This window comes from Myxine glutinosa, chromosome 7, assembly GCF_964187855.1.
Source record: "Myxine glutinosa chromosome 7, kmMyxGlut1.1, whole genome shotgun sequence".
Taxonomy (NCBI): domain Eukaryota; kingdom Metazoa; phylum Chordata; class Myxini; order Myxiniformes; family Myxinidae; genus Myxine; species Myxine glutinosa.
In genome coordinates, this window is record NC_136267.1 from 186,581,302 (window position 1) to 186,608,064 (window position 26,763).

Below are 26,763 nucleotides of genomic sequence, written 5' to 3' on the forward strand. Positions count from 1 at the left end.
TACTAATTACTAACATATGTTAGAAGTTTCAAGTAATATTCCAAGACTATCTCTCTCTCTCTCTATCACATTCCAGGACAACAGGGATCGTGGCATTGCCCATGGTGACTTGAGGATCAAAGCGGATCTCGCGAGATCTTGGAGACGGCGGCAGGGATTTTCGAAGCTCCACACGGTCTCCACGTTTTTCGAAGTTAAGTCTGTTCACAATTGTATTTTGTCGAAACTGTATTTATCTTTCGGTGTGTGAAGTTATTGTGTGCAACTTTGGTTGTTTCTCGGTGTTTATCTTTCATAAATTGATCGTCTGTTTGCCGTGTCGTGTCTTGAGGCCTTGTACAGTGTGCACTGTACAACCTTGAGGCTTTGTTTTTCTCTCAGCGGTCCGTCTTTTGTGATCCAATAACTTTCGTTCTCTGTATTCCCAGGCTTTTCACCCATAGCCTACTTCCTTGTGTAAATCTCAACTCAAAAAAAAAAAAAAAAAAAAAAAAAAAACATTTTCCTTCTCCGTTCTCATTCGTTTATTCATTCTTATTCGTTCGTTCGTTCTTCGACCACGTGTTTCTCCCCCATTTCCCCAGATAGTTTTCACTCATTAACCTTCAATGTTTACACTTTCCCCTCAAGTTATGTATTCCGTCATATTTTATAACACCTTTTTCTTCTTCTTCTTTAAAAGGCTGCTTTCGACCTGCTCACCAAATCAATTCATCCCAAAAAAAATATCCATCTCCTATAGTGCCTTTTTTCTACATTCCCTAAACTCTCCTGCACTCCATCCTCCATCCAGCGTCCTTAAACGTATTTTTAACTCGAAGGTCACAAGAAACTCATTTTGCAATAAATGTTCGTTTCCCATAAATCGTACACTTTCAAAAATCCAATCTCACCCCTCCCCTCCAAATCTTCCCCATAACCCCTCCCCTCCAAATCTTCCCCATCACCCCTCCCCTCCAAATCTTCCCCATCACCCATCCCTTTCAAATCTCCCCCCTTGCCCCCTCCCTCCTAAACTACCCCCTCACCCCTCCCCGCCAAGACGCCCCCTCGCCCCTCCCCTCCTAGACTCCTGCCTCACCCCTCCCCTCCAAATCTCCCCCATATCCCATCCCTTTCAAATCCCTCCCCTTGCCCCTTCCCTCCCAAACTCCCCCCTCACCCCTCCCCTTCAAATCTCCCCACCCTCATTGCTTCTCAATTTCCCCCCTCTCACTCCCCCTCCTCAAAGCGTCCTCCCCGCTTCTTCCCCCTTCAAACTCTCACCTCCATCTCCCCCAACCTTCTGCCTCGCTCTTCCCCCTCCTCAAATAACACCTCATTGTGGCTCACCCAATCACCATCAAACCTTTTGTCCGCCCCATCCTTCCCTTTCTCCGAGCTATTCTGAAATCTCTGACACACCTTCAACAGCTCTCCCTACCTCTTCCACCTCTTCCACATCTTACCCTACCCCTCCTCCCCCCTGTTCTGTATCTGATGCTCCCCCTTCCTCTTCATTAACGGTATGGACCTCAAACATCCGGGGCCTTCGTTCAAACTTAACTGATCTCTCCATACAGGTTGCTTCTGTCAAACCAGACGTGATCTGCTTAACAGAAACTTTCCTCCTTTATGATGTCTCTGATTCCATAGTATCTCTCCCGGGCTACTCCCTCCTCCGGTATGATAGACCTGAGCCTCGTCCTGGAGGCGGGGTTGCTATCTTTATCAAAAACTCTCTTCCTCACTCGCCCTGCACTGCACTCTCTCCACCTCACCCCCAGGAATACCTCTGGCTACGGCTTCCCCTTCGCTCCCACCTCTTGTTCATATGTGTGTTGTACCGTCCACCAAACAGTGATGACTCAATCTACATCTCGCTGTCTGATGATATGGACCAACTTCTATCTATTCATCCCAACTCTCTCTTCCTCATATGTGGTGATTTCAACTGTCATCATGCCAGTTGGCTGGGTGTGGGTACCTCTCTCACCAGCCATGGCTCCTCAGCAAAGGACTTCTGCGACTCACTGGGACTGACACAATCTGTCAATTTCCCGACCCGGATCTCAGTCAACGGAACATCTTCTCTTCTGGACTTGGTTATGACTAACTTCCCTGAAAATGTCTGCTGCTCTTCTTCTGCTCCGATCGGATCATCTGATCATGTCCTTGTTAAAGTGGACATCTCTCTGACCATCCTCAGGGAGCCTGCTCAGCGTCGACGAGTCTGGCATTTCACTCAGGCCAACTGGCACGGTCTTCAAGCAGCCATCAATCATCTGGACTGGTCTCCCATCTCTACCACCTCTGACATCAACTCATCCTGGGAATTCTTCCAAAGTAAATTGCTCTCTCTCATGCACAGATTTATCCCATCTCGTCTTCAGTTGTCATACCCTTCCTCCCGTCCATGGTACACGGAATCTTGTGGTGAGGCTGTTGCCCAGAAACAACTTGCCTTCGTCTCCTGGAAAGCAAATCCAACGGAAGGAAATCTCATTTCCTTTCACAAAGCCCGAAACAAGTGTGTGTCCACCCTCAGGAGAGCCAGGAAACAATATCTCTCCGTTCTCAAGACCGAACTCTCTTATCTGTCTCCCTCTTCCAAATCCTGGTGGCGTCTGGTCAAATCCGTTTCTGGTGTTTGTTCCCCCTCCATCCCCTCCCTTACCTCAAACGGCTACACAGCTGACTCCGCACGTGAAAAAGCTGAATGCCTCAACTCTGTGTTTGCCTCTAAATCTTGTGTCCCAAACCCATCCCTCTCTGTACCCACCATACCCAGTCGTACCCTGCTGCTCCTGGACTCCGTGTCCTTTCCTCCTGACAAGGTGGAAAAGTTTCTGTCAACCCTCGACTCTGATTCTGCAACTGGACCCGACGGCATCAGCCCACGGGTCCTAAAATCCTGCTCTGCTGCTCTATCTCACCCTCTCTCTGTTCTCTTCACCCTCTCTTTTGCTCAAGGTCAACTGCCATCTGCTTGGAAATCAGCCAACATCACCGCTTTGCACAAAAAAGGTGCAAAAACAGATCCTAGCAACTACAGACCAATCAGCCTTCTCCCAATTATCAGCAAAGTCATGGAATCCATCATTGCTTCGGATATGAAATCTTTCCTCTTCTCCAATGGCTTGATCTCTGATCATCAATTTGGTTTCAGACCAGGTCACTCTACTCTGGACATGCTGCTTCTGCTGTCTCAACAATGGATGGAGGTCCTCAATGCCAAACAGGAAATTAGAGCTGTCTCCCTCGACATATCACGTGCCTTCGACACGGTCTGGCACCCCGCTCTGCTCACCAAACTCTCCTCCTTTGGTATCCATGGAAATCTCCACGCATGGCTGGCGGACTTCCTCTCTAGTCGTCGTCAACGTGTGGCCCTAAATGGGTTTCTCTCATCTCCTCTTCCTGTTCAGGCTGGAGTTCCCCAAGGCAGTGTTCTGGGCCCCGTGCTTTTTCTGGTCTTCATCAATGATCTCTCTGACTCTCTCGAAAATCCTCTCTATCTCTTTGCTGATGACTCCACTCTCTGCCGCTCCATTCCTCTTCCCTCAGATCGGCAGTCTGCTGCCTCCTCACTCTCTGAAGACCTGGACAAAATCACAGACTGGTCAAACAAGTGGAACATGTCTTTCAATCCTGACAAATCTCACACTCTTACTATGTCTCTCCGAAAAGATCGACTGGACAACCCTCCCATCTACTTTCTCAACAATCCTCTCCAAGAAGTTCTGTCGCTCAAGATTTTGGGTCTCACTATCTGCCATGATCTTTCTTGGGAAAACCACATTTCCAAGCTGGCCTCCAAAGCCAGTCGCCGACTGGGCATCCTCCGTCGTGCGAAGTCCTTCCTCGGCACACCTGAGCTCCTCACCACATACAAGGCTTTCATCCGCAGCTCAATGGAATACTGTTCTCCCCTATGGGCCGGTGCTCCTGCCTCACACCTAGCTCGGCTTCACGCTGTTGAAACCAAAGCTTTCAGAATTATTGGAATCTCCCGCGATGAAGCTATCTCTGAGGGCCTTTCACTCACTCACCGCAGGCAGGTAGGTGGTCTTTCTGTCTTCTACCGACTCCTCTCCGGCCTTGCACCCCCAGCTCTCTCTGTGCTCTGTCCCCCAAATATTCCTACAGGTCGCACAAGATCTGCCAGCAACCCTCTGATGGTTAAACTGCCGAAATCTCGGCTCTCTGCTCACCTTCACTCTTTCATTCCTCTTTTCTCCCGCCTCTGGAACAAACTCCCTCACTCCCTTCAATCCCACTCCTCCCTCCAGGTCTTTAAAACAGCTGTTCACCACCATCTCTTATCTTCCCCCATCCAAAACCTTGATCTTTTCTACCCCCGCTAATTCACCCCAGATCCACCTTGTTTGAAATTCCAACTTCTTTCCTGGAAGTCCTGGCAGTGTCCATATGTTTTATACCTCTCCCACCGCCCCCTTCCCACGCCCCCCCCCCCCCCCCACAAGCCCTCGCCCTCTCTCAGATCTCTCGATGTCTCCATGTCTCTCGGTCCCTGCTCTCAAATGTTGTGTTTGTGTCCTTCCCCCTCTCTCCCCATCTTGTCTACCGCTCCCTATGTTATATGTTTTATGTGTCGGTTTGTCTTTCTGTGTGATTAATGTTCGCTCTTTCACGAGCCTCGACCTTGTATACAAAAAAAAAAAAAAAAAAAAAAAAAAAAAAATTGACATTCTACGGCAATCTGAAAAACCTGGCAAATGTTGTTTCACACTTTGAATTGATATTTTTATTAATATTTTGAAATATGATAAAGCAATTTGTAAAATGAGAATAAACAGCAAATTTTGCCAACAGTAACCAAGCACCCTTCACCTATCTCTTCTGTTTTAGGCCATAGATTTAATGAAAAACAATTTATTGTTTGCACAGAGAGAAGTTAATACGAATAACCGACGACATCTTGTTTTATAACTCAGAGAGAGAGAGATATATAGATATAGATATATATAGATATAGATATATAGTATTTACGTGGTGGTGAGGTGTTTTGAATTACGTGGTAGTGAGGTGTAATCGCCCAAAACTTCCAGTCTGCACCTACCCCTCCCGTATGCATGTGTTGAGGGGTGCTTTTTTTTTTTTTTTTTTTTTTTTTTTCAACCTAAATCTTCAACCTAAATTGTTTATAAAAATGTAATATCACAAACACTACAAATAAATTTGTGCAAAATAATTGTTTGTATTATGATTTGGTGTACATCATTACTACAACTCAGGTACAGTCATTATCCTCAGTTAAAACAAGCCCGTTCCTCTGTAACGACCATGGGGAGGCGAGCGCAGTGAGCCGAGCCAAGCTAGTACATATATATACATATACACAGGGTGGTCCAGAAACCCTGGGCACATTTTGAAGAACGATACCTGCAACAAACAACGAAGTTTATTATTGTTCTTTGGTGCAAAACAAAACATGTTTACTGGTAAATAGATGTGACTGCTTCAACACGTACAGGCCTCACGTGATACGAAACAGGTTGACTTGCATCACGCGATATGGATCGGGGTGAGCTTCGCTCACTGTGCTGCACGCATTTGTCTTTGCATTAGTTCTGTTCATTGTGAATTAGACATCCTAATATGACGGAGGATATCGTGAGACAGAAAATTTGCGCTATACGCTTGTATTCTGCATCTGGAAATTTGGCTGATGTTCACAGAAAACTTGTCAAAAAATGTGGCGCCGACGCAATTGACAGAAGATCCATCGACAGAATAAACAAGCAGTTTGATGAAACCGGCAGGATTCTTCCAAAACAGTCAGCAGGTAGGCATAATACTGTTAAAATTGAGGAAAGCAGAGCGGTCATTCAACAACAACTCGGCAGTAACACACCATTATCAACTCGTCGTTTATCAAACGTCACCAACATAAGCCGATCATCGATTCAAGGAATACTAAAAGACCTTAATGCGAAACCATGCACACCTAGATTAATTCACCAACTATCTGAGGATGATTTTGACAGGTGTGTTGAGCCATGTGAGACATTGCTTGGGGTAATGGATATGGACAATGATTTGCAGAACAGAATCTTGTGGTCAGATGAATCCAAGTTTACTTTATCTAGTCTGCGAATCGTCATAACAGCGTGATATGGGCTGTAGACAACCCACTATTTACTGTTGAGCACAATGTCCAGTATCAAGCTCGTGTGTCCGTCTGGGCAGGCATTTCTTGTGGAGACATTGTTGGACCAATATTTTTGGAAGAAAATTGAATGCTGCAAATTACCTTTTAATGTTGGAGCAGCATTTATTTCTACTCAATTATGGCCAAATGTGGTTCATGCATGATGGTGCGCCTGCTCATTATGCTGCCAGTGTACGCCAGGCCCTTGATTTGAACTTTACAGACAAATGGATTGGCCGTCGTGGTCCGGTTGAATGGCCGCCGTGGTCTTGTGATTTAATAACACCCTGTGATTTCTTCCTTTGGGGTTTCCTCAAACACAAAGTATATGTGAGGAATCCTACGACCCTTAGACCCTAAGACCATAAGAGACTTAGAGACTTGAAACCATTCATCCGTAATGAGACTGCTGCCTTAACGACTGAAACATGCAGAACTGCGTGTCAGAGTGTGTCAGAGTGCAGTTTGAACATTTGAACTGATCTGTTTCATGTATATTAGATTGATTAGACTGTTTAACGAGTAATCATGTTTTGTTTTGCCCCAAAGAACAATAATAAACTTAGTTGTTTGTTGCAGGTATCGTTCTTAAAATGTGCCCAGAGTTTCTGGACCACTCATACATACATATATATATATATATATATATATATATATATATATATATATATATATATATATATATATAGATAGATATATATAGATAGATGTATATAGATAGATGTATATATATATATATATATATATATATATTGTTGCGGATATGGGATTTGGCCTCCATCCATATCCGCTTGTAAATATTCCCCTATTTCCCCAATACTCCCCAACTATCCCCAATCCCCCATTCCCTAGTCCCATTGTCTGTAAACAACACTCTGTAGCCCCGACCCTCCCCTTTTTCCCCCATTAAATGTCGTGCCCAGGTTCACCGCATCTCACGTAGACAACTATAGGACATCTTGCTAGTTATTCTTAGTCTATGTCAGTTAAGGACTCGTTTCCATTAATTCTGACTCTTCGTTGCACCAGAATGTGATTGTATGGCACCATTAGTAAGTTTAGGACCTCCCAATACCTCCCCGCATCTCTTCCTCATGGAACAACAACACCAACAACAACAACAGCGGGGGCGGCGCGGCGGCGGCGCGGGGAGTGTGCGTCCTCACTCCGGCTTGGTTAGCCGCCATTGACCATGTGCTCCGACGGGGTTACCATGCAGGGGCTCACTGTCAGCTCCTCGTCAAGGGCGGAGCCCGGTAACCCCCCGCACCCAATAAGAAGCGGCGGACCGATTCCATCTGGGGCGGAGCTAACGAGCCGAGGGCGTGTCACTCCCCGCTGGACATGCGCAGGAAGACGGAGGTGACGTCAGATGCGCCTGAGCTTGAAGAGAAACGGACGCCACCTCCAGCGCGACGATACCTCCCCGCATCTCTAGACCGGACCGGGTCGATTCTGCCCCTGAGCCAAGGTGCACCTTGAGCTATCGACTGCCTGCCCTTCCCAGCCATCAATCCCTGTGTGAGTCAGTCTTGTCCCGTTTGTCTGTGGTCTTTCGGGATATAAGATAAGACCGTGTCTAAGTGCCAATCTTTCTGTGCTGTACCTCTGTGCCGTGTAATCTAAACGTTCTGCATAACCCATATTATATCCTCCTCCGGAGGTCTTGAGAACTGTACCCCTGGTGTCGTGTCATTTAACCCAGCCGTTGTGTCCTTTCCATCATTGATTTAGCATAGCGCGACTTAGTCAACGTTCGAGTGGAATCGGGTAAACTGTGCGAACACGGCGGCCATTCCGCTCGGCCCTTCATAACATCCTAATAAGTCGTGTCCGTAACAATTGGTGTCGGGAAGTGGGATCGGTCCCAGAGCGCGTTTCACGCGCTCGAAATTATAACGGCGAAATTTGATTGTGTTTTACAAAAAAAAATAAAAACCCGAATTTTGAAAGTCGCGCTATGGCAGATCAAGACGGCTGGGTTCCGGTAGAGGAGAGTGAGGCAGGGTCGATCCAGGACCAAATTGAGGGACATGAGGAGAGCGAAGCAGTGAGGGTAGCAGGGTCGCAAAATGGCGTCGTCGCGCACGAGGTTACGGGCGCGCAAAATGGCGCCTCGCACATGGCCACGGCGACCGCGCCCGCGACCGTAGTAGCGCCACCGGTGGATTTGAACCTTTTTATGATGCAAATGACGGCCCTTATGGAAAAGAATAGTGAGCAATTGGGAGACCAAATTAGAGGTTTGAAAAGCAGTATGGGACAAATGGGGAACCGGATGGATGCTCAGGGTGAGCGATTGGAGGGCCAAATGGGGGCCAATAGCCAACGGTTAGAACAAAGGATGGGGTCCAATAGCGAGAAATTGAGGGAGGACATGGGGGCCCAGATCGGAGGGTTAGGGAGTAGAATAGAGGGATTAGACAATAGATTAGGGGAAATACAGGAGGGGTTAATGGGGGTAGAAAACAGAATGGCCGTTCAGGAGAATCAAATGGAAGGGATGAAAAAGGGGTTAGAGGGGTTAGAAAACAGTATGGAAGGCAAATTGAGGGACATGAGGGACCAAGCGGAAAGGGAAGTTAAACAAATGGGGCAGCAGATAGAGGGGGTCAGAATGGGGGTAGAAACTAAACTGGATGCTCACAGGGAGGAAATGGAGCAGATGAGGGTGGCATCTGGGCAGGAGATGCAAGTGATGGGAGAGGAGATCAGAAGAGGGGTGAGTGAGGAGGTCGGAGGAGTGCGCGAGGAGGTGAGGCACTGTAAGGAGCGCATGGAGAAGGAGGTGAGAAAGGGGACTGTAAAATTGCAAGGTGGTATAGAGGAGTTGACGCTGGGAGTAGAACAACTGACAGTGGGACAAAAGGAGTTGGGGGACCAGGTAAAGAAGAACACAGCGGTAATAGAGGGTTTAAAATCGACACAGAAGGAGATGAAAAAGGACGTAGGGGTAATTAAAAAAGAGTGTCAGACGGTACATGAGGACCTGACGAGGAAAATGGACAAGGTGGTAGAGGTGATGGACGTTAAAGAGCGGGAGGTGCGGGAGCACATAGAAAAAAATAAAGTGGAGTTAGAGGAAGAACTTAAAGGGGCGCACGAGGAGATGAAGGAGGTGAAGCAGAAATTAGAAGAAGTGGAAGAAGGGGTGAGCGAAATTAAGAAGCGACGGAGAGAGGATAAGAAAGAGATAAAGGAGGAAGTAAAAGAATTGGTCCAAATTCTGTGTTTGGATCGTGATGATGTGCTCATTAACCGGATGAGGGATTCGCAGGTGATGGAGGAGAAGCGAAGAGGAAGAGGACCCGGTGTAAGTGGTGACCAATATGGTCGTGCGTATGATGCGCCAGGTGATTTAATGAGCTTGGGGGTCGAGATGGACCCGGGTGTTCGTGAGAGGCCGTTGGTGAAGTGTGCGACAGGGCTGGTGTGCAAAAAAGGAGGTGTGCGAGAAAGTCCGACTCTGGGGTGTGTGAGGAAAAAGTGCGTGCCAAGGAGTGAAGGTGCTGGCGAGAGTGAGTCGGTCGTAGCGCGTGTGCGAGGGAGCACAGGGAAGCGCGGTGTGGTAAGTGTTACAGAGGGTGTGACGGGAGAGTGTGCGCAAGAGTGTGCACGAGAAAGGTGTGTGATGGACAGGTGCATGGGGAAAGAGTGCGCTGTCAAAGGCAAGGAAGAATGCACGCCTGTGGTGAGTGTTACAGAGGATGTAACGAGAGAGGGTGTGCGAGAAAGATGTGTGACGGACAGGTGCATGGGGAAAGAGTGCGCTGTCGAGAGTAAGGGTGAGTGCGCTGTCAAGAGTGGAGGTGAGAGTAGTAAGAGTGACATGGAGCGTGAGTTGGTTGTGACAGGTGAGAAAGGAAGCACACCTGGAATGGTAGAGCGTGAGTGGGAATGCACGCTGGAATTGGTAGTGAGGCACGTGGTTGGGTGTGCGAGTGAGAGCACACCTGTGATTGTCACAGAGGAGGTGACCGAGGAGGGGGCGCGAAGAGGTGTGTTGGTGAGGTGTGCGAGCGACGAATGTGTGCCAAGGTGTTCGGTGGTCAGGTGTGTGACCAAGTCGGGGAGTGGAATGAGTGTACCTGGGTGTGTTAGAGAAGGTACGAGAAGGAGCATGGAAACGGCTGGAGGGGTGAGCAAGAAAGGGGTAGCGTATGCACGTAAGCATGCAGGGGAAGCATCGACGGTAACCGGGTTAGAGGTTAGAGCGACTTTTAGCCGAATCGGGCCCTCGGTGCATGCCGGGCCTCGCTTTGAACGGCCGCGTCCGTGCTCCACTAGGCGGAGCGGGCAGCCTGATAGGAAGGGTCGTCATGGCGACCCCTTTTTGTTGAGACGTGCCGGCAGGTCGAGGTCGGGACATTGGATGGCTCCACGCCAAGGTGGTGCGTGGGGTCTCGGGCCGGGTAAGCCCCCGTCCCTGCCCCGAATGCGGGACGCATCCAGCCGCTGGCACAGAACAACCCGCATTCATGGCTTGGCTTTACGAAGCCGGGCTTTGGACAGGAATTGGCGCACCGAGAGGCATTAGTGAGTAGACTGTGTGATGAGGTTAGTGTTTTGGACCCGAAATTAGAAAAACAAAATTTGATGATTGGCAAAGGATTGGCAGTAATGATTGGCAGATGATGGGTAGTGATTGGCAAATTTTTGATTTGTTGAAATTTGATGTGCAAAATTGGTAGTGAGCAATGGGCCCGGTGGGTAAGGGTGGCATCCCTGCCACCCTTCCCATGGTGGGGCAAAGGAGCTATAGTTTATGGGGTGTATGGCAGTGAAAACTAGCCCGGGTGGGTTAGGTTATATTGTGTGTAGGGCCCTAGAAGATTGACATTAGGTAACGTTAAGGTTAGTTAGTGACTGATACCTGTAGTGGGGACGCAGGTAGTTTAGTGTGGATGATAATGACGTGGGAGCGCAATAGTTTAAAGGGGCGACTGGGAAGCGCAAGTTTCAGAGGGGAGTAGTTAGATGAGATGATGCTGTGTGAGAACTGGACAGGTGTGTGGAGCAGTGTATGAGTAGTGAGTGTGGTGGATCAGCGCGAAAGCGCTTGGGGAGAGAAGGGTGCAGGTGGCACCAGGTGTGAGAGCACAGGTGTGCAAGTACAGGTGTGTGGAATACATGGAGTATTGGAATGAGTGGTGTGGAGAGAGTTGGAGTAAGTGGTACGGAGTGGTGTGCATGGTGCGAAGGTGTGAATGGGGGAAGAGTGGACCCCCATCACGAATACCCGGGGCGGGTAGTGTAAGTGTTAGGTAGAGGGTATGGGTAAATTGTGGTTGGATATTGGCATTTGTGGTGCGATTGCAGAATGGTATTGTGGATGGGTGCATTAGTGTTGTGGAAATGGCTGGGCGTGTAGCCTGTTAGTGTGTGTAGTTGGTTGGGCACTCCACCACTGTGAGGATGTCGGCCAGGTGAGGCCGCAGGTGGGCTCTGGGAGCCGTTAGTGTCAGTGGGGGCCTGAGGATCCCGGGTGTGGATCGGGCAGCCCGTGCCAGAGAGGGCACTGCGGGGGTGAGAGCGCCAGAGGGCCTTCCCCAGGTAGATAGGTTAGGGTGAGGAGCAGGTAAGCTCGGGTGGCAACTACAGTGGTGGAGGTGTGCAGGTGGGTAGACCTGCTGGGAGAGCTACACGTCACAGCCCAGAAATTGTGCGAGAGCACCGAGTGATGAATCGGGGGAGTGAGACCCCAAATTGAGAAGCACCACAGTTTGGTCAATGGGAATTGGTTTTTAGAACCCATAGTGTAAGTTGGCCAATGGTTTGGCAGGAGAAAGACCCCGGGTAATGTAAAGTTGTTAAAGTCATTTAGGAAATAGTTAGGATTGATGAACCTGTCGCACCATACGCAGCCACTTACCTGAGGGGATGATGATGACTCCACACCTGTGTTCTTTTGTTCTGTGTTGCAGGAAATGAGAATTGCTGTTGGATTTGTGAGACGCATCACGACGTGGATGAGACATTGGGGTGATTCCATCTCTCCCTCCCTAGGAGGGACTGATGATGAATTGGTGATGGCAAATTTTGATGTTGAATTGGAGATGGCAAATTTTGATGAGAGTTGGAAATGGCAAATTTGATTGGTTAGGAGGGAGAGAAGACGAATTTGGTTTATGGGAGGAACGGGGAAGACAGTAGGGACGTTTGTTGATTTGTAAAGTAGATGTTTATGGGTAGTGTTGTGTTTTGTGGATACAGTAAGGGGTAAGGGAGGGGCAATGTAGGTTACCTAGTGGGGGCGGGGGGGGCGTACGGTAGGAACGTACCTGTCTCACCTGGTTCCCATGTGCCCCCAGTGTGCATTACCTTATATTGCGTGCACTTTTGCGCCCTTACCACCTTACTCACTTGTCTCTTCTTTTGTCTCCCACCTCCGAGGATCTGGCTTTGGGGCAGAGAGAGAGGAGAGAGAGGTGCTGGCTCCGCAGTTGTGGGCCTGCACTTTCGCTGCTTGCTGCCTCGATCGATACACCATATGGACCGCAATTTTTGTGGCCGCCCACCATGGACCGCAGTTCTCTTGCGGGCAAGCACCACCCGTTGATGGACCTATGGGTCAACGTGGCACCTATGCCATACCGGTGAACCACTTTTAGTTGGCCCCCTGACGGCCACAATACAGAAATGGACGCGGTTGGCGCCTTTCTTTATTTTCTAAGGAAGCTAGAAGGCCAAGCACTTCAGGAAGGCAAGACCAGCGGCAGAACATCGGCCGGCTGCGACACCACCGGTGACTATCGAACACTTTATTGGTGCACCGGATGGTGCTGACTGTGTTATGGGGTGGTACTGTTGGTGCTTGGATGGGGTGCTCTGCACAATATTAAAGGCCGTAAGGCCACAGGGCACTCGTGGGTTGGTGTATCGATGCTGGCATGCGTGCTCTCTCTCTATGCATAACATCTGCATGTGTTCCTCCAAAAACAGGTCCTGGATCGTAGTGTAAATATCAGTGTCGTCTTGTGTAAATAATGCTCCCTACCGGCTGTATGTTTAGTTTGAGGATTCTTTCCGCGATTCGGTTATCCTGTGGGTGTGTTTCTGTGAGGAGAAGGGTGCAACGTCGCAGGGGGACATATTTACTCATTTGTGAACATCTGTAAAACTGTCGCACTCAGGGTAGAGTTAATAGTAGAGGGAACTACATCTGAGTGCCACACTAAAGTAGGTAAAAATTTATCGGGTCGGGACGCCCCGAGGTAGAGAAGGGTGTAATGTTGCGGATATGGGATTTGGCCTCCATCCATATCCGCTTGTAAATATTCCCCTATTTCCCCAATACTCCCCAACTATCCCCAATCCCCCATTCCCTAGTCCCATTGTCTGTAAACAACACTCTGTAGCCCCGACCTTCCCCTTTTTCCCCCATTAAATGTCGTGCCCAGGTTCACCGCATCTCACGTAGACAACTATAGGACATCTTGCTAGTTATTCTTAGTCTATGTCAGTTAAGGACTCGTTTCCATTAATTCTGACTCTTCGTTGCACCAGAATGTGATTGTATGGCACCATTAGTAAGTTTAGGACCTCCCAATACCTCCCCGCATCTCTTCCTCATGGAACAACAACACCAACAACAACAACAGCGGGGGCGGCGCGGCGGCGGCGCGGGGAGTGTGCGTCCTCACTCCGGCTTGGTTAGCCGCCATTGACCATGTGCTCCGACGGGGTTACCATGCAGGGGCTCACTGTCAGCTCCTCGTCAAGGGCGGAGCCCGGTAACCCCCCGCACCCAATAAGAAGCGGCAGACCGATTCCATCTGGGGCGGAGCTAACGAGCCGAGGGCGTGTCACTCCCCGCTGGACATGCGCAGGAAGACGGAGGTGACGTCAGATGCGCCTGAGCTTGAAGAGAAACGGACGCCACCTCCAGCGCGACGATACCTCCCCGCATCTCTAGACCGGACCGGGTCGATTCTGCCCCTGAGCCAAGGTGCACCTTGAGCTATCGACTGCCTGCCCTTCCCAGCCATCAATCCCTGTGTGAGTCAGTCTTGTCCCGTTTGTCTGTGGTCTGTCAGGAATAAGATAAGACCGTGTCTAAGTGCCCATCTTTCTGTGCTGTACCTCTGTGCCGTGTAATCTAAACGTTCTGCATAACCCATATTATATCCTCCTCCGGAGGTCTTGAGAACTGTACCCCTGGTGTCGTGTCATTTAACCCAGCCGTTGTGTCCTTTAACCCAGCCGTTGTGTCCTTTCCATCATTGATTTAGCATAGCGCGACTTAGTCAACGTTCGAGTGGAATCGGGTAAACTGTGCGAACACGGCGGCCATTCCGCTCGGCCCTTCATAACATCCTAATAAGTCGTGTCCGTAACAATATATATATATATATATATATGTATAAAACCGAAAAACACAGTCCCTGAAGCCGTACATACGTCCGTCCGGGACACCTTGAAACGGTATGATTATTTGTCTTTTAATGCCGGTTGTTTGAACGCCAGTTGCACCCTGTCTATTAATTACGTACATCTATAATTACATGTTGCTGGAATATACCTTTCAACCCTTTAGACTGCTGAGATCACTAAGACCTTTGAAGACCCTTGAAGTCCCCCAAGAGCCTTAAGACCACCAAGACACAAAATAACTCGAAGACTCCGAAGACCCTTAAAGACTCAAAAAACCCAGATGCACCGAAATAACCGGAAGACCCTAAAGATACAAAAGACCCCGAAGACCCTAGTGAAGCCGCGTAGCTGTGATTTTGTGTCGATTGAGAGATCGGGTGAAAAGCGATATATAACATGATATTAAAAAAAGTTATGGACGAGTTATGAATCAACTTGGTGGATGAGTTGGTTAGGTGACAAGAACAAGCCGATTAGATTTTGGTTTTCACCTTCATCTCCCCAAACCTTCTGCCTCGCTCTTCCCCCTCCTCAAATAACACCTCACTGTGCCTCACCCAATCTCCATCAAACCTTTTGTCCGCCCCATTCTTCCCTTTCTCCAAGCTATTCTGAAATCTCTGAAATCTCTGACACACCTTCAACAGCTCTCCCTACCTCTTCCTCCTCTTCCACATCTTACCCTACCCCTCCCCCCCCCCTGTTCTGGACCCGATGCTCCCCCTTCCTCTTCATTAACGGTATGGACCTCAAACATCCGGGGCCTTCGCTCAAACTTGACTGACCTCTCCATACAGGTTGCTTCTGACAAACCAGATGTGATCTGCTTAACAGAAACTTTCCTCCTTCATGATGTCTCTGATGCCTTGGTATCTCTCCCAGGTTACTCCCTCCTCCGGTATGATAGACCTGAGCCTCGTCCTGGAGGTGGGGTTGCTATCTTTATAAAAAACTCTCTTCCTCACTCGCCCTCCACTGCCCTCTCTCCACCTCACCCCCGGGAATACCTTTGGCTACGGCTTCCCCTTCGCTCCCACCTTTTGTTCATATGTGTGTTGTACCGTCCACCAAACAGCGATAACTCCATCTACATCTCACTGTCTGATAATATGGACCAACTTCTATCTACCCATCCCAACTCTCTCTTCCTCATATGTGGTGATTTCAATTGTCACCATGCCAGTTGGCTGGGTGTGGGTACCTCTCTCACCAGCCATGGCTCTTCAGCAAAGGACTTCTGCGACTCACTGGGACTGACACAATCTGTCAATTTCCCGACCCGGATCTCAGTCAACGGAGCATCTTCTCTTCTGGATTTGGTTTTGACAAACTTCCCCTGAAAATGTCTGCTGCTCTTCTTCTGCTCCAATCGGCTCATCTGATCATGTGCTTGTCAAAGTGGACATCTCTCTGACCATTCTCAGAGAGCCTCCTCAGCGTCGACGAGTCTGGCATTTCACTCAGGCCAACTGGCACGGTCTTCAAGCAGCCATCAATCATCTGGACTGGTCTCCCATCTCTACCGCCTCTGACATCAACTCATCCTGGGAATTCTTTCAAAGTAAATTGCTCTCTCTCATGCACAGATTTATACCATCTCGTCTTCAGTTGACATACCCTTCCTCCCGTCCATGGTACACGGAATCTTGTGGTGAGGCTGTTGCCCTGAAACAACTTGCTTTCGTCTCCTGGAAAGCAAATCCAACGGAAGGAAATCTCATTTCCTTTCACAAAGCCCGAAACAAGTGTGTGTCCACCCTCAGGAGAGCCAGGAAACAATATCTCACCATTCTCAAGACCGAACTCTCTTATCTGTCTCCCTCTTCCAAATCCTGGTGGCGTCTGGTCAAATCTGTTTCTGGTGTTTGTTCCCCCTCCATCCCCTCCTTCACCTCAAACGGCTTAACGGCTGACTCCGCACGTGAAAAAGCTAAATGCCTCAACTCTGTGTTTGCCTCTAAATCTTGTGTCCCAAACCCATCCCTCTCTGTACCCACCGTACCCAGTCGTACCCAGCTGCTCCTGGACTCTGTGTCCTTTCCTCCTGACAAGGTGGAAAAGTTTCTGTCAACCCTCGACTCTGATTCTGCAACTGGTCCTGACGGCATCAGCCCACGGGTCCTAAAATCATGTTCTTCTGCTCTTTCACTCCCTCTTTCTGTTCTCTTCACCCTCTCTTTTGCTCAAGGTCATCTGCCATCTGCTTGGAAATCAGCCAACATCACCGGTTTGCACAAAAAAGGTGCAAAAACAGATCCCAGCAACTACAGACCAATCAGCCTTCTCCCAATTATCAGCAAAGTCATGGAATCCATCATTGCTTCTGATATGAAATCTTTCCTCTTCTCCAATGGCTTGATCTCTGATCATCAATTTGGTTTCAGACCTGGTCACTCTACTCTGGACATGCTGCTTCTGCTTTCTCAACAATGGATGGAGGTCCTCAACGCCAAACAGGAAATTAGAGCTGTCTCCCTTGACATTTCACGTGCCTTCGATACGGTCTGGCACCCTGCTCTGCTCACCAAACTCTCCTCCTTTGGTATCCATGGAAATCTCCACGCATGGCTGGCGGACTTCCTCTCTGGTCGTAGTCAACGTGTGGCCCTGAATGGGTTTCTCTCATCTCCTCTTCCTGTTCAGGCTGGAGTTCCCCAAGGTAGTGTTCTGGGCCCTGTGCTTTTTCTGGTCTTTATCAATGATCTCTCTGACTCTCTTGAAAATCCTCTCTATCTCTTTGCTGATGACTCTACTCTCTGTCGCTCCATTCCTCATCCCTCAGATCGGCAGTCTGCAGCCTCCTCACTCTCTGCAGACCTGGACAAAATCACAGACTGGTCAAACAAGTGGAACATGTCTTTCAATCCTGACAAATCTCACACTCTTACAATGTCTTTCCGAAAGGACCGACTGGACAACCCTCCCATCTACTTTCTCGACAATCCTCTCCAAGAAGTTCTGTCGCTCAAGCTTTTGGGTCTCACCATCTGCCATGATCTTTCTTGGGAAAACCACATTTCCAAGCTGGCCTCCAAAGCCAGTCGCCGACTGGGCATCCTCTGTCGTGCGAAGTCCTTCCTTGGCACACCTGAGCTCCTCACCACATACAAGGCTTTTATCCGCAGCTCAATGGAATACTGTTCCCCCCTCTGGGCTGGTGCTCCTGCCTCACACCTTGCTCGGCTTCACGCTGTTGAGGCCAAAGCTTTCAGAATCATTGGAATCTCCTGCGATGTAGTCAACACCGAGGGCCTTTCACTCACTCACCGCAGGCAGGTTGGTGGTCTTTCTGTCATCTACCGACTCCTCTCCGGCCTTGCTCCCCCAGCTCTCTCTGTGCTCTGTCCCCCCAATATTCCTTCAGGTCGCACAATATCTGCCTGCAACCCTCTTATGGTTAAACTGCCAAAGTCTAGGCTCTCTGCTCACCTTCACTCTTTCATTCCCCTTTTCTCCCGCCTCTGGAACAAACTCCCCCACTCCCTTCAATCCCACTCCTCCCTCCAGGTCTTTAAAACAGCTGTTCACCACCATCTCTTATCTTCCCCCATCGAAAACCTTGATCTTTTCTACCCCCGGTAATTCACCCCAGAGTCCTTGCAGTGTTCATATGTTTTATTCCTCTCCCACCTCCCCCCAAGTCCTCCCGATGTCCCTGCTCTCAAATGTTGTGTTTGTGTCCTTCCCCCTCTTCCCCCTCTCTTTTGTGTCCTTCCCCCTCTCTTTTGTGTCCTTCCCCCTCTCTCCCCATCTTGTCTGCCGCTCCCCTTGTTTTTTGTGTTTTGTGTGTCGGTTTGTCTTTTTGTGTGATTAATGTTAGCTCTTTCACGAGCCTCGATCTTGTATACAAAAAAAAAAAAAAAAAAAAAAAAAAGTCCGAATCCAGATCCGGCCTATCGGTGGGATACAAAAGTAAACTGTTCACCAGGTGGAGGTGTTATGCTCTCTACTGAGTGCTGCCCTAGTTATGTACTGTTTGAACGCCGATTGTATCCTGTCTATTAATTATGTACGTCTCTTAATTACGTATTGTTGGAATATACCTTTCAACCATTTAGACTGCTGAGATTATTTAGACCTTTGAAGACCCTTTAGGTCCCCAAGACTATTAAGACCCCAAAAGATCACGAAGATCCAAAAGACCCCGAAGACTCCAAACACCCTTAAAGACTCAAAATACCCCGGGGACCTAAAAGATCCTGACGACCCCAAAGACCCCAAAAAAACCCAGAAGACCCAAAATACCCAAAAGACACAAAATACCCCAAAGACCCAGAGGTCCCAAAAGACCCCAAAGACCAAAAAAGACTCTGAAGACTCAAATACCCAAAAGGACCAAAATACCCCCAAAGACCCCAAAAGGCCCAAAAGACCATGAAGACCAAAAACACACTGAAGACCCAAAAACTCCTCGAAGACACTTAAAGACCCAAAATACCATGAAGACCCAAAATACCATGAAGACCCAAAATAACCAGAAGACCCTGAAGTCCCAAAAGACCCCAAGAACTATAAAGTCCCAAAATACCCCAAAGACACAAAATACCTAAAAGGCCCTTAAAGACGACAACCCAAAAAAATCATGAAGACTTCAAAGACCAAAAAGACCAAAAATATCCCGAAGACCCAAAAGACCCTGAATACGCTGAAGACCCAAAATACCCTGAAGACACTTAAAGACCCAAAAGCCCACGAAAACTCATAAGACCCCAAAGACCCAAAATATCCAAAAGTCTCAAAAGACCCTGGAAACCATTAAAAACCCAAAAGACCCCAAAGACCCCAAAGATCTTGAAGATCTGGAAGACCCAAAATACACTCAAGACCCTTAATGATCCAAAAGACCGTCATGACCCATAAGACCCTTTAGACCCCAATATCCTGAAGACCCCCCCAAGACCCTTAAGACCACTTTTACCTTTAAGAGCCTTTGAAGACTTCGACACCTTTAGATCTCTTCACCTTTCCAATCTTTTATACCCTTTCAACCTTTACACCCCTTAAGTACCTTCGACCCCTTAGGGCTTAGACCATAACACCATTTGGACCCCTCAGACCGATTAGACAGCTTGAACCCTTGACTATTTTGAGCTTTACACCACTTGGACCTTTTTGGATTACAAATGAATTACAAATAAATAATATCACCAATATTACAAATAAATTTGTACAAAACAAATGTTTGTATTATGATTGGTATAAATCATGACAACACAGAAGCTCATACACAGTCAGGTCATTATCCTCAGTTAAAACAAGCCCGTGCATTTGAGGCGACGACATGTGGTAGAGCACAGCGAGCTGATTCACACTAGTTTATTATATAAAAGTAAATGGGGATTTCAATTATTTTTCACAAACAGCATCACATCACTAATTTACAACAGTGAGAGCAACAGCATTTGGCCTCAATTACAGCGGACAGTAAATACATTAGGAATTCATGTCCAGTTTGCCTTTTTGGTGTCATCTGCATTCTTATCGAGCTAAACCTACAATGGACGTCTGTTGCTTGGAATGTCTGCCTGATACTTGTACAAAGGCATAGAAACAGTTCAAAGCATGGCTGTTTTACCCACTCATCAAGTGCAGATTTACACTTTCCGCAGCTTTTCACACAAACCACAATGTCCCCTTTATTCATTTGCACTGGAAATAAAAAATTCACATTCATCCAATGAATGCTCCAACACTACATTCCCTCCACTCACTATAGGAACTACAGGAATATCTCAATTTGTACAATTGTTTGCCATAATTTTGATTAAAGATGATTTTAAACCAAAGTAACAAATGCAACATTCCAAAACAAGCACCAATTTGTGATAATATGACGTATTGATAAAAATCATCGCGAAGAACATTTCATCTCGCAAATCATAGTCGCGACGAACTCAATCATGATGTAAAGGTAAGTGTGCGTAACTAAAACTAAACCTCTGTATATTGGATATTTATCATCCTCATGCTGTTCAGCGCATAAAGATGTCTGCAGGATGGATTGATACAAAAATGCAGAATTGGGAATTTGTTTAGGCTGCAGGTGATAGATCAGCTACTCCTCGTGAAGAACACCTTGGGATTGCTGAGGTGGACCAACTAGCAGAAGTGATGCCCAGTTTAACGTGTATCCGAGGGACGGCACACACATTGATGACTCACCCTGCCTGTGATGACAGTTTATAGCTGGGTCGGGATTTGAACCCAGCCAAGACAGCTCAGAGGTGAGTGTGCTGTGTGTATACCTGCAGGCTATCCTGAGAGCCAACCACAGCATTGTGTTGACATATAAATGACGTCATTGTAAAACAAGAAGAAAAGGACATAAAATGTCATGACCCCCATGATTTTAGTAATTTTGCTGTATGGAGTTAAAAGCCGTCAGTCGGCCATCTCTGGTCGGATGACAAAACAAGTTCTTCTCCATATGTATACTCTCATGTATTGTCTTTGTGGGACGTTTAAGTAACAAAATGGTCGCCAGTCAGCCATCTTGAATCTGATTTCGAAAGAAGATGGCATGCATAAATTTAAGGAATCATTCATTATCTGCGTACAAAGTGTGAACAAGATCGGTGAACGAATGTCCGAGAAAAGGTTGAGGACGTGTTAAATATCAGGTTTTTTACAACTAAAATGGCCGCCAGTGTACCAGTCAGCCACCTTTGATCAGATCGTAAAATAAAGTGAGGTGCACACGTATGCCGTCATGTACTATGCGTGTGCCAAGTTTGAACAAAATCGGACCATGCATGTTGAGAAAAGGTTGGGGGCACGTTTAAGTAACAAAATGGCTGCCAGTCGGCCATCTTGAATGTGATCTCGAAGGAACATGAGGTGCATATGTAAGCCATCATTCATTATCTGTGTACAAAGTTTGAACAAGATCTGTAAATGTATGTCCGAGAAATGGTTGAGGACGTGGTCAATATCGGGCATTTTTCAACTAAAATGGCCACCAGTCGGCCATCTTTAATCACATCGTGAAACAAAATGTGCATACGTATACCAGCATGTTTTGTCTTTGTGCCAAGTATGAACAAAATTGTTACGTACATCTCCGAGATATGGTTGCGTACATACGCAATACGCATGGATGGACAGACGGACGAGACCCAATCCATAAGCCCCTGTTTCGGACTAAGTCCAACGAGGGCTAATAATATGTGTAAGAGCCAAATCTACATAACTGAGTAAGAAAGGTAATTTTATGAAATTATAATGGACATGTGATGATAATGTAATCACACCTGGGCTGTCCTGTTTGGTATTCCCCCCTGAGCCTTTTACTCATGATACCCCAATTCGAGCCTCAAATCTCATGTACCGACTATGTTCATTTGTCCACCGTCTACTAATGCTCAAATTATTCATACAATATTTATTCATACAGTGTTACAGTGAATGACTTATTTACACTCATTCAGATAATTTGATTAAGAGTGTGATGTTAAATGAGTGTTAAAGTGAATGACTTATTTACACTCATTCAAATAATTTGATTGAGAGTGTGATGTTAAAGGAGTGTTACAGTGAATGATCTATTTACACTCATTCAGAGAATTTGATTAACAGTGTGATGTTAAATGAGTGTTACAGTGAATCTTCTATTTACACTCACTCAGAGAATTTGATTAAGAGTGTGATGTTAAACGAGTGTTACAGTGAATCATCTATTTACACTCATTCAGAGAATTTGATTAACAGTGTGATGTTAAATGAGTGTTACAGTGAATGATCTATTTACACTCATTCAGAGAATTTGATAAAGAGTGTGATGTTAAATGAGTGTTACAGTGAATGATCGATTTACACTCATTCAGAGAATTTGATTAAGAGTGTGATGTTAAATGAGTGTTACAGTGAATGACATATTTACACTCATTCAGAAATTTTTATTGAGTGTGATGTTAACTGAGTGTTACAGTGAATAACTTATTTACACTCATTCAGAGAATTATTTGATTAAGAGCGTGATGTCAAATGAGTGTTACATTGAATGACTTGGCAAATTGAACTGACACGGCAAACAGACTTATTTACATTCAGATAATTTGATTAAGAGTGTGATGTTAAATGAGTGTTACAGTGAATGACTTATTTACACTCATTCAGAGAATTTGATTAAGAGTGTGATGTTAAATGAGTGTTACAGTGAATAACTTATTTACACTCATTCAGAGAATTATTTGATTAAGAGCGTGATGTTAAATGAGTGTTACATTGCATGACTTATTTACACTCGGATAATTTGATTTAGAGTGTGATGTTAAATGAGTGTTACAGCGAATCTTCTATTTACACTCACTCAGAGAATTTGATTAAGAGTGTGATGTTAAACGAGTGTTACAGTGAATCATCTATTTACACTCATTCAGAGAATTATTTGATTAAGAGTGTGATGTTAAATGAGTGTTACAGTGAATGATCTATTTACACTCATTCAGAGAATTTGATTAAGAGTGTGATGTTAAATGAGTGTTACAGTGAATAACTTATTTACACTCATTCAGAGAATTTGATTAAGAGTGTGATGTTAAATGAGTGTTACAGTGAATGACTTATTTACACTCATTCAGAAATTTTTATTAAGAGTGTGATGTTAAATGAGTGTTACAGTGAATAACTTATTTACACTCATTCAGAGAATTATTTGATTAAGAGCGTGATGTCAAATGAGTGTTACAGTGAATGACTTATTTACATTCAGATAATTTGATTAAGAGTGTGATGTTAAATGAGTGTTACAGTGAATAACTTATTTACACTCATTCAGAGAATTATTTGATTAAGAGCGTGATGTTAAATGAGTGTTACATTGCATGACTTATTTACACTCAGATAATTTGATTAAGAGTGTGATGTTAAATGAGTGTTACAGTGAATGATCTATTTACACTCATTCAGAGAATTTGATTAAGAGTGTGATGTTAAATGAGTATTACAGTGAATGACTTATTTACACTCATTCAGAGAATTTGATTAAGAGTGTGATGTTAAATGAGTGTTACAGTGAATGACTTATTTACACTAATTCAGAAAATTTTATTAAGAGTGTGATGTTAAATGAGTGTTACAGTGAATAACTTATTTACACTCATTCAGAGAATTATTTGATTAAGAGCGTGATGTTAAATGAGTGTTACAGTGAATGACGTATTTACACTCAGAGAATTTGATTTAGAGTGTGATATTAAATGAGTGTTAAAGTGAATGACATATTTACACTCATTCAGAGAATTTGATTAAGAGCATGATGTTAAATGAGTGTTACAGTGAATGATCTATTTACACTCATTCAGAGAATTTGATGAAGAGTGTGATGTTAAATGAGTGTTACAGTGAATGATCTATTTACACTCATTCAGAGAATTTGATTAAGAGTGTGATGTTAAATGAGTGTTAGAGTGAATGATCTATTTACACTCATTCAGAGAATTTGATTAAGAGTGTGATGTTAAATGAGTGTTAGAGTGAATGATCTATTTACACTCATTCAGAGAATTTGATGAAGAGTGTGATGTTAAATGAGTGTTACAGTGAATGATCTATTTACACTCATTCAGAGAATTTGATGAAGTGTGATTATCATAAATACATCTCATATATGTATAATTATCCATCAATACTGTATTTGATGCATATTTTGTATATTCGTATACTATTATTTATTGCAAAAATACAACAAAAAACAATCTATGATGAAATAGAAGCAAACGTTGAAAGCAAGCAGCATTGTCACGTGACTGTTGCACTGCTACTACAAATCAAATACATAGTCTGTGGGCTGAGTAGGGTTTACATGCACCCCCCCCCCCCCCCCCACAACTTAACTTCCCGGGTATGTCCATGTACCCCCCACCCTAGGGGTTAGGGTATTTCGTACCTTGCCTCCTTGAATGCCTTCTGGGCCTTGATCCCCCATTGGTCCTGGTGGGCCCTGTTGGGTGTTTATTAAAAAACAATGTTATAACCATGATTTTAGTCTACTATACTATTTATCAGCCGGTCCTTAGAAGACATTTAACCTTTTAAAACTATAACAGAGCAGTAACAACCTAAAAACAGGTGAATGTGCCTGATATGTTCAACACATGAATTTAAAGTTTAAATATTTTAAAAACAACAACGAATGTTCTCAAACACAGGAAGTCGCATCCCAGAATTATGTGAAATAAAATTGCTTCAACATGGAGGTTAAAAGGTTTGGAACCATTTTTACCTCCAAAACAAAGTTTATACATGTGCACAACACCTGCACCTTTGTGAGAGCTTTCATGTTGGATTTCAAACAGGAAGTCAGGTGTTCATTCACATGTTTCAATGTTTCGACTCATGTCAAGCATTACCAAAGCGAGCTCTTTCCATGTTATCTGGGAGCAGATGAAACAGTTTAAATATGAAAATCTTTTTTGTAAGAACAAGGGATATTTGTGTAATATCACATCAAAAAGATCAAGGTTTATATAAAAAGAGGGAGAATTGTCCAGCACACAGGTGTGGGTACAAAAGTGTAGTGAGGAATGTTTGGGATTGGAATTCCACAGGTTCTGGATTCATTTCCCTCATCAAAGGAGAGGTTATTACCCTGCGCTCGCGAAGCGAAAAGCCAGGTTAAGCATTCGGGTGCGTACGGTGTGCCCGTGTGCCGTGCGTGTCTGCATTTTAAAAATTCATCTTCTCGGCAACCGTTGGTCCGATTGACACGAAATTTTACCATAGAAGCGCCTCCGCCTGTATAATGTTTTTATTAATAATTATGACGTCATAGGTCACGTGTTACGGACTCCATATTGGAAAAATGTTACACCTCTATATCTCACAACCCGCTCAATGGAAAAAATTGAAACATGGCTCATTGTCAAGTACTCACCATGGGGAATAAGATATGTTGATGGTGATGTCATTGGTGCCTCAATGATGACGTCATAATTCGACAAGTACAACACTTATCCGATCATTGTCAATTTTTTTCCTCAGCAACTGTTGGTCTGAAAGGGCACGAAATTTTCACGATAGGAGCGCCTCCTCCGGTAGAATATTTTAATGATAATCATGACGTCATAGGTCATGTGGTACACCCGCCATCTTGGAAAAGCCGAAAAATGTTGCACCTCTATATCTCCAAAACCGCTGCATGGAAAAAATTGAAACATGGCTCATTGTAAATAACTCCATATGGGGGGGAATACAGTGCATTCAGAAAGTATTCAGACCCCTTCACTTGTTTCACATTTTGTTATGTTGCAGCCTTATGCTGAAATCGTTTAAATTCATTTTTCCATCATCAATCTACACTCAAAACCCCATAATGACAAAGAGAAAACAGGCTTTCGGAAAGTTTTGCAAATTTATTAAAAAGAAAAAACTGAAATATCACATTTACATAAGTATTCAGACCCTTAACTCAGTACTTAGATGAAGCACCTTTGGCAGCGATTACAGCCTCGAGTCTTCTTGGGTATGACATGACAACCTTTGCACACCTGGATTTGGGGATTTTCTGCCATTCTTCTCTGTCTCTGCAGATCCTCTCAAGCTCGGTCATGTTGGATGGGGACCGTTGGTGGACAGCCATTTTCAGGTCTCTCCAGAGATGTTCGAATGGGTTCAAGTCAGGGCTCTGGCTGGGCCACTCAAGGACCTTCACAGAGTTGTCCCTAAGCCACTCCTGCGTTGTCTTGGCTGTGTGCTTAGGGTCATTGTCCTGTTGGAAGGTGAACCTTCGGCCCAGTCTGAGGTCCTGAGCGCTCTGTTTCAGGTTTTCATTTAGGATATCTCTGTACTTTGCTCCGTTCATTGTTCCCTCAACCCTGACCAGTCACCCAGTCCCTGCTGCTGAAAAACACCCCCACAGCATGATGCTGCCACCAGCATGCTTCACCGTTGGGATGGTATTGGGCAGGTGATGAGCAGTGCCTGGTTTCCTCCAGACATGACGCTAAGAATTGAGGCCAAACAGTTCAATCTTGGTTTCATCAGACCACAGAAGCTTGTTTCTCACAGTCTGAGTCCTTTAGGTGCTTTTTTTGCAAACTCCAAGCGGGTTTTCATGTGTCTTTCACTGAGGAGAGGCTTCCGTCTGGCCACTCTGCCATAAAGCCCAGATCGGTGGAGTGTTGCAGTGATGGTTGTCCTTCTGGAAGTTTCTCCCATCTCCACACAGGATCTCTGGAGCTCAGCCAGAGTGACCATCTGGTTCTTGGTCACCTCTCTTACCAAGGCCCTTCTCCCCC

The 26,763-nt window shown here is 45.7% G+C and overlaps 1 protein-coding gene across 1 annotated transcript in view; it reads right to left on the reverse strand.

Annotated features, from left to right (window-relative positions):
* LOC137431901 (uncharacterized) overlaps positions 1 to 26,763 on the reverse strand; it is a 351,683-nt gene that overhangs the window by 234,377 nt on the left and 90,543 nt on the right. The window contains exon 10 of the mRNA XM_068123735.2: positions 24,414 to 24,467. Coding sequence (XP_067979836.2) covers positions 24,414 to 24,467 — 54 coding nt within the window. The remainder of the gene's footprint in view (positions 1 to 24,413; positions 24,468 to 26,763) is intronic.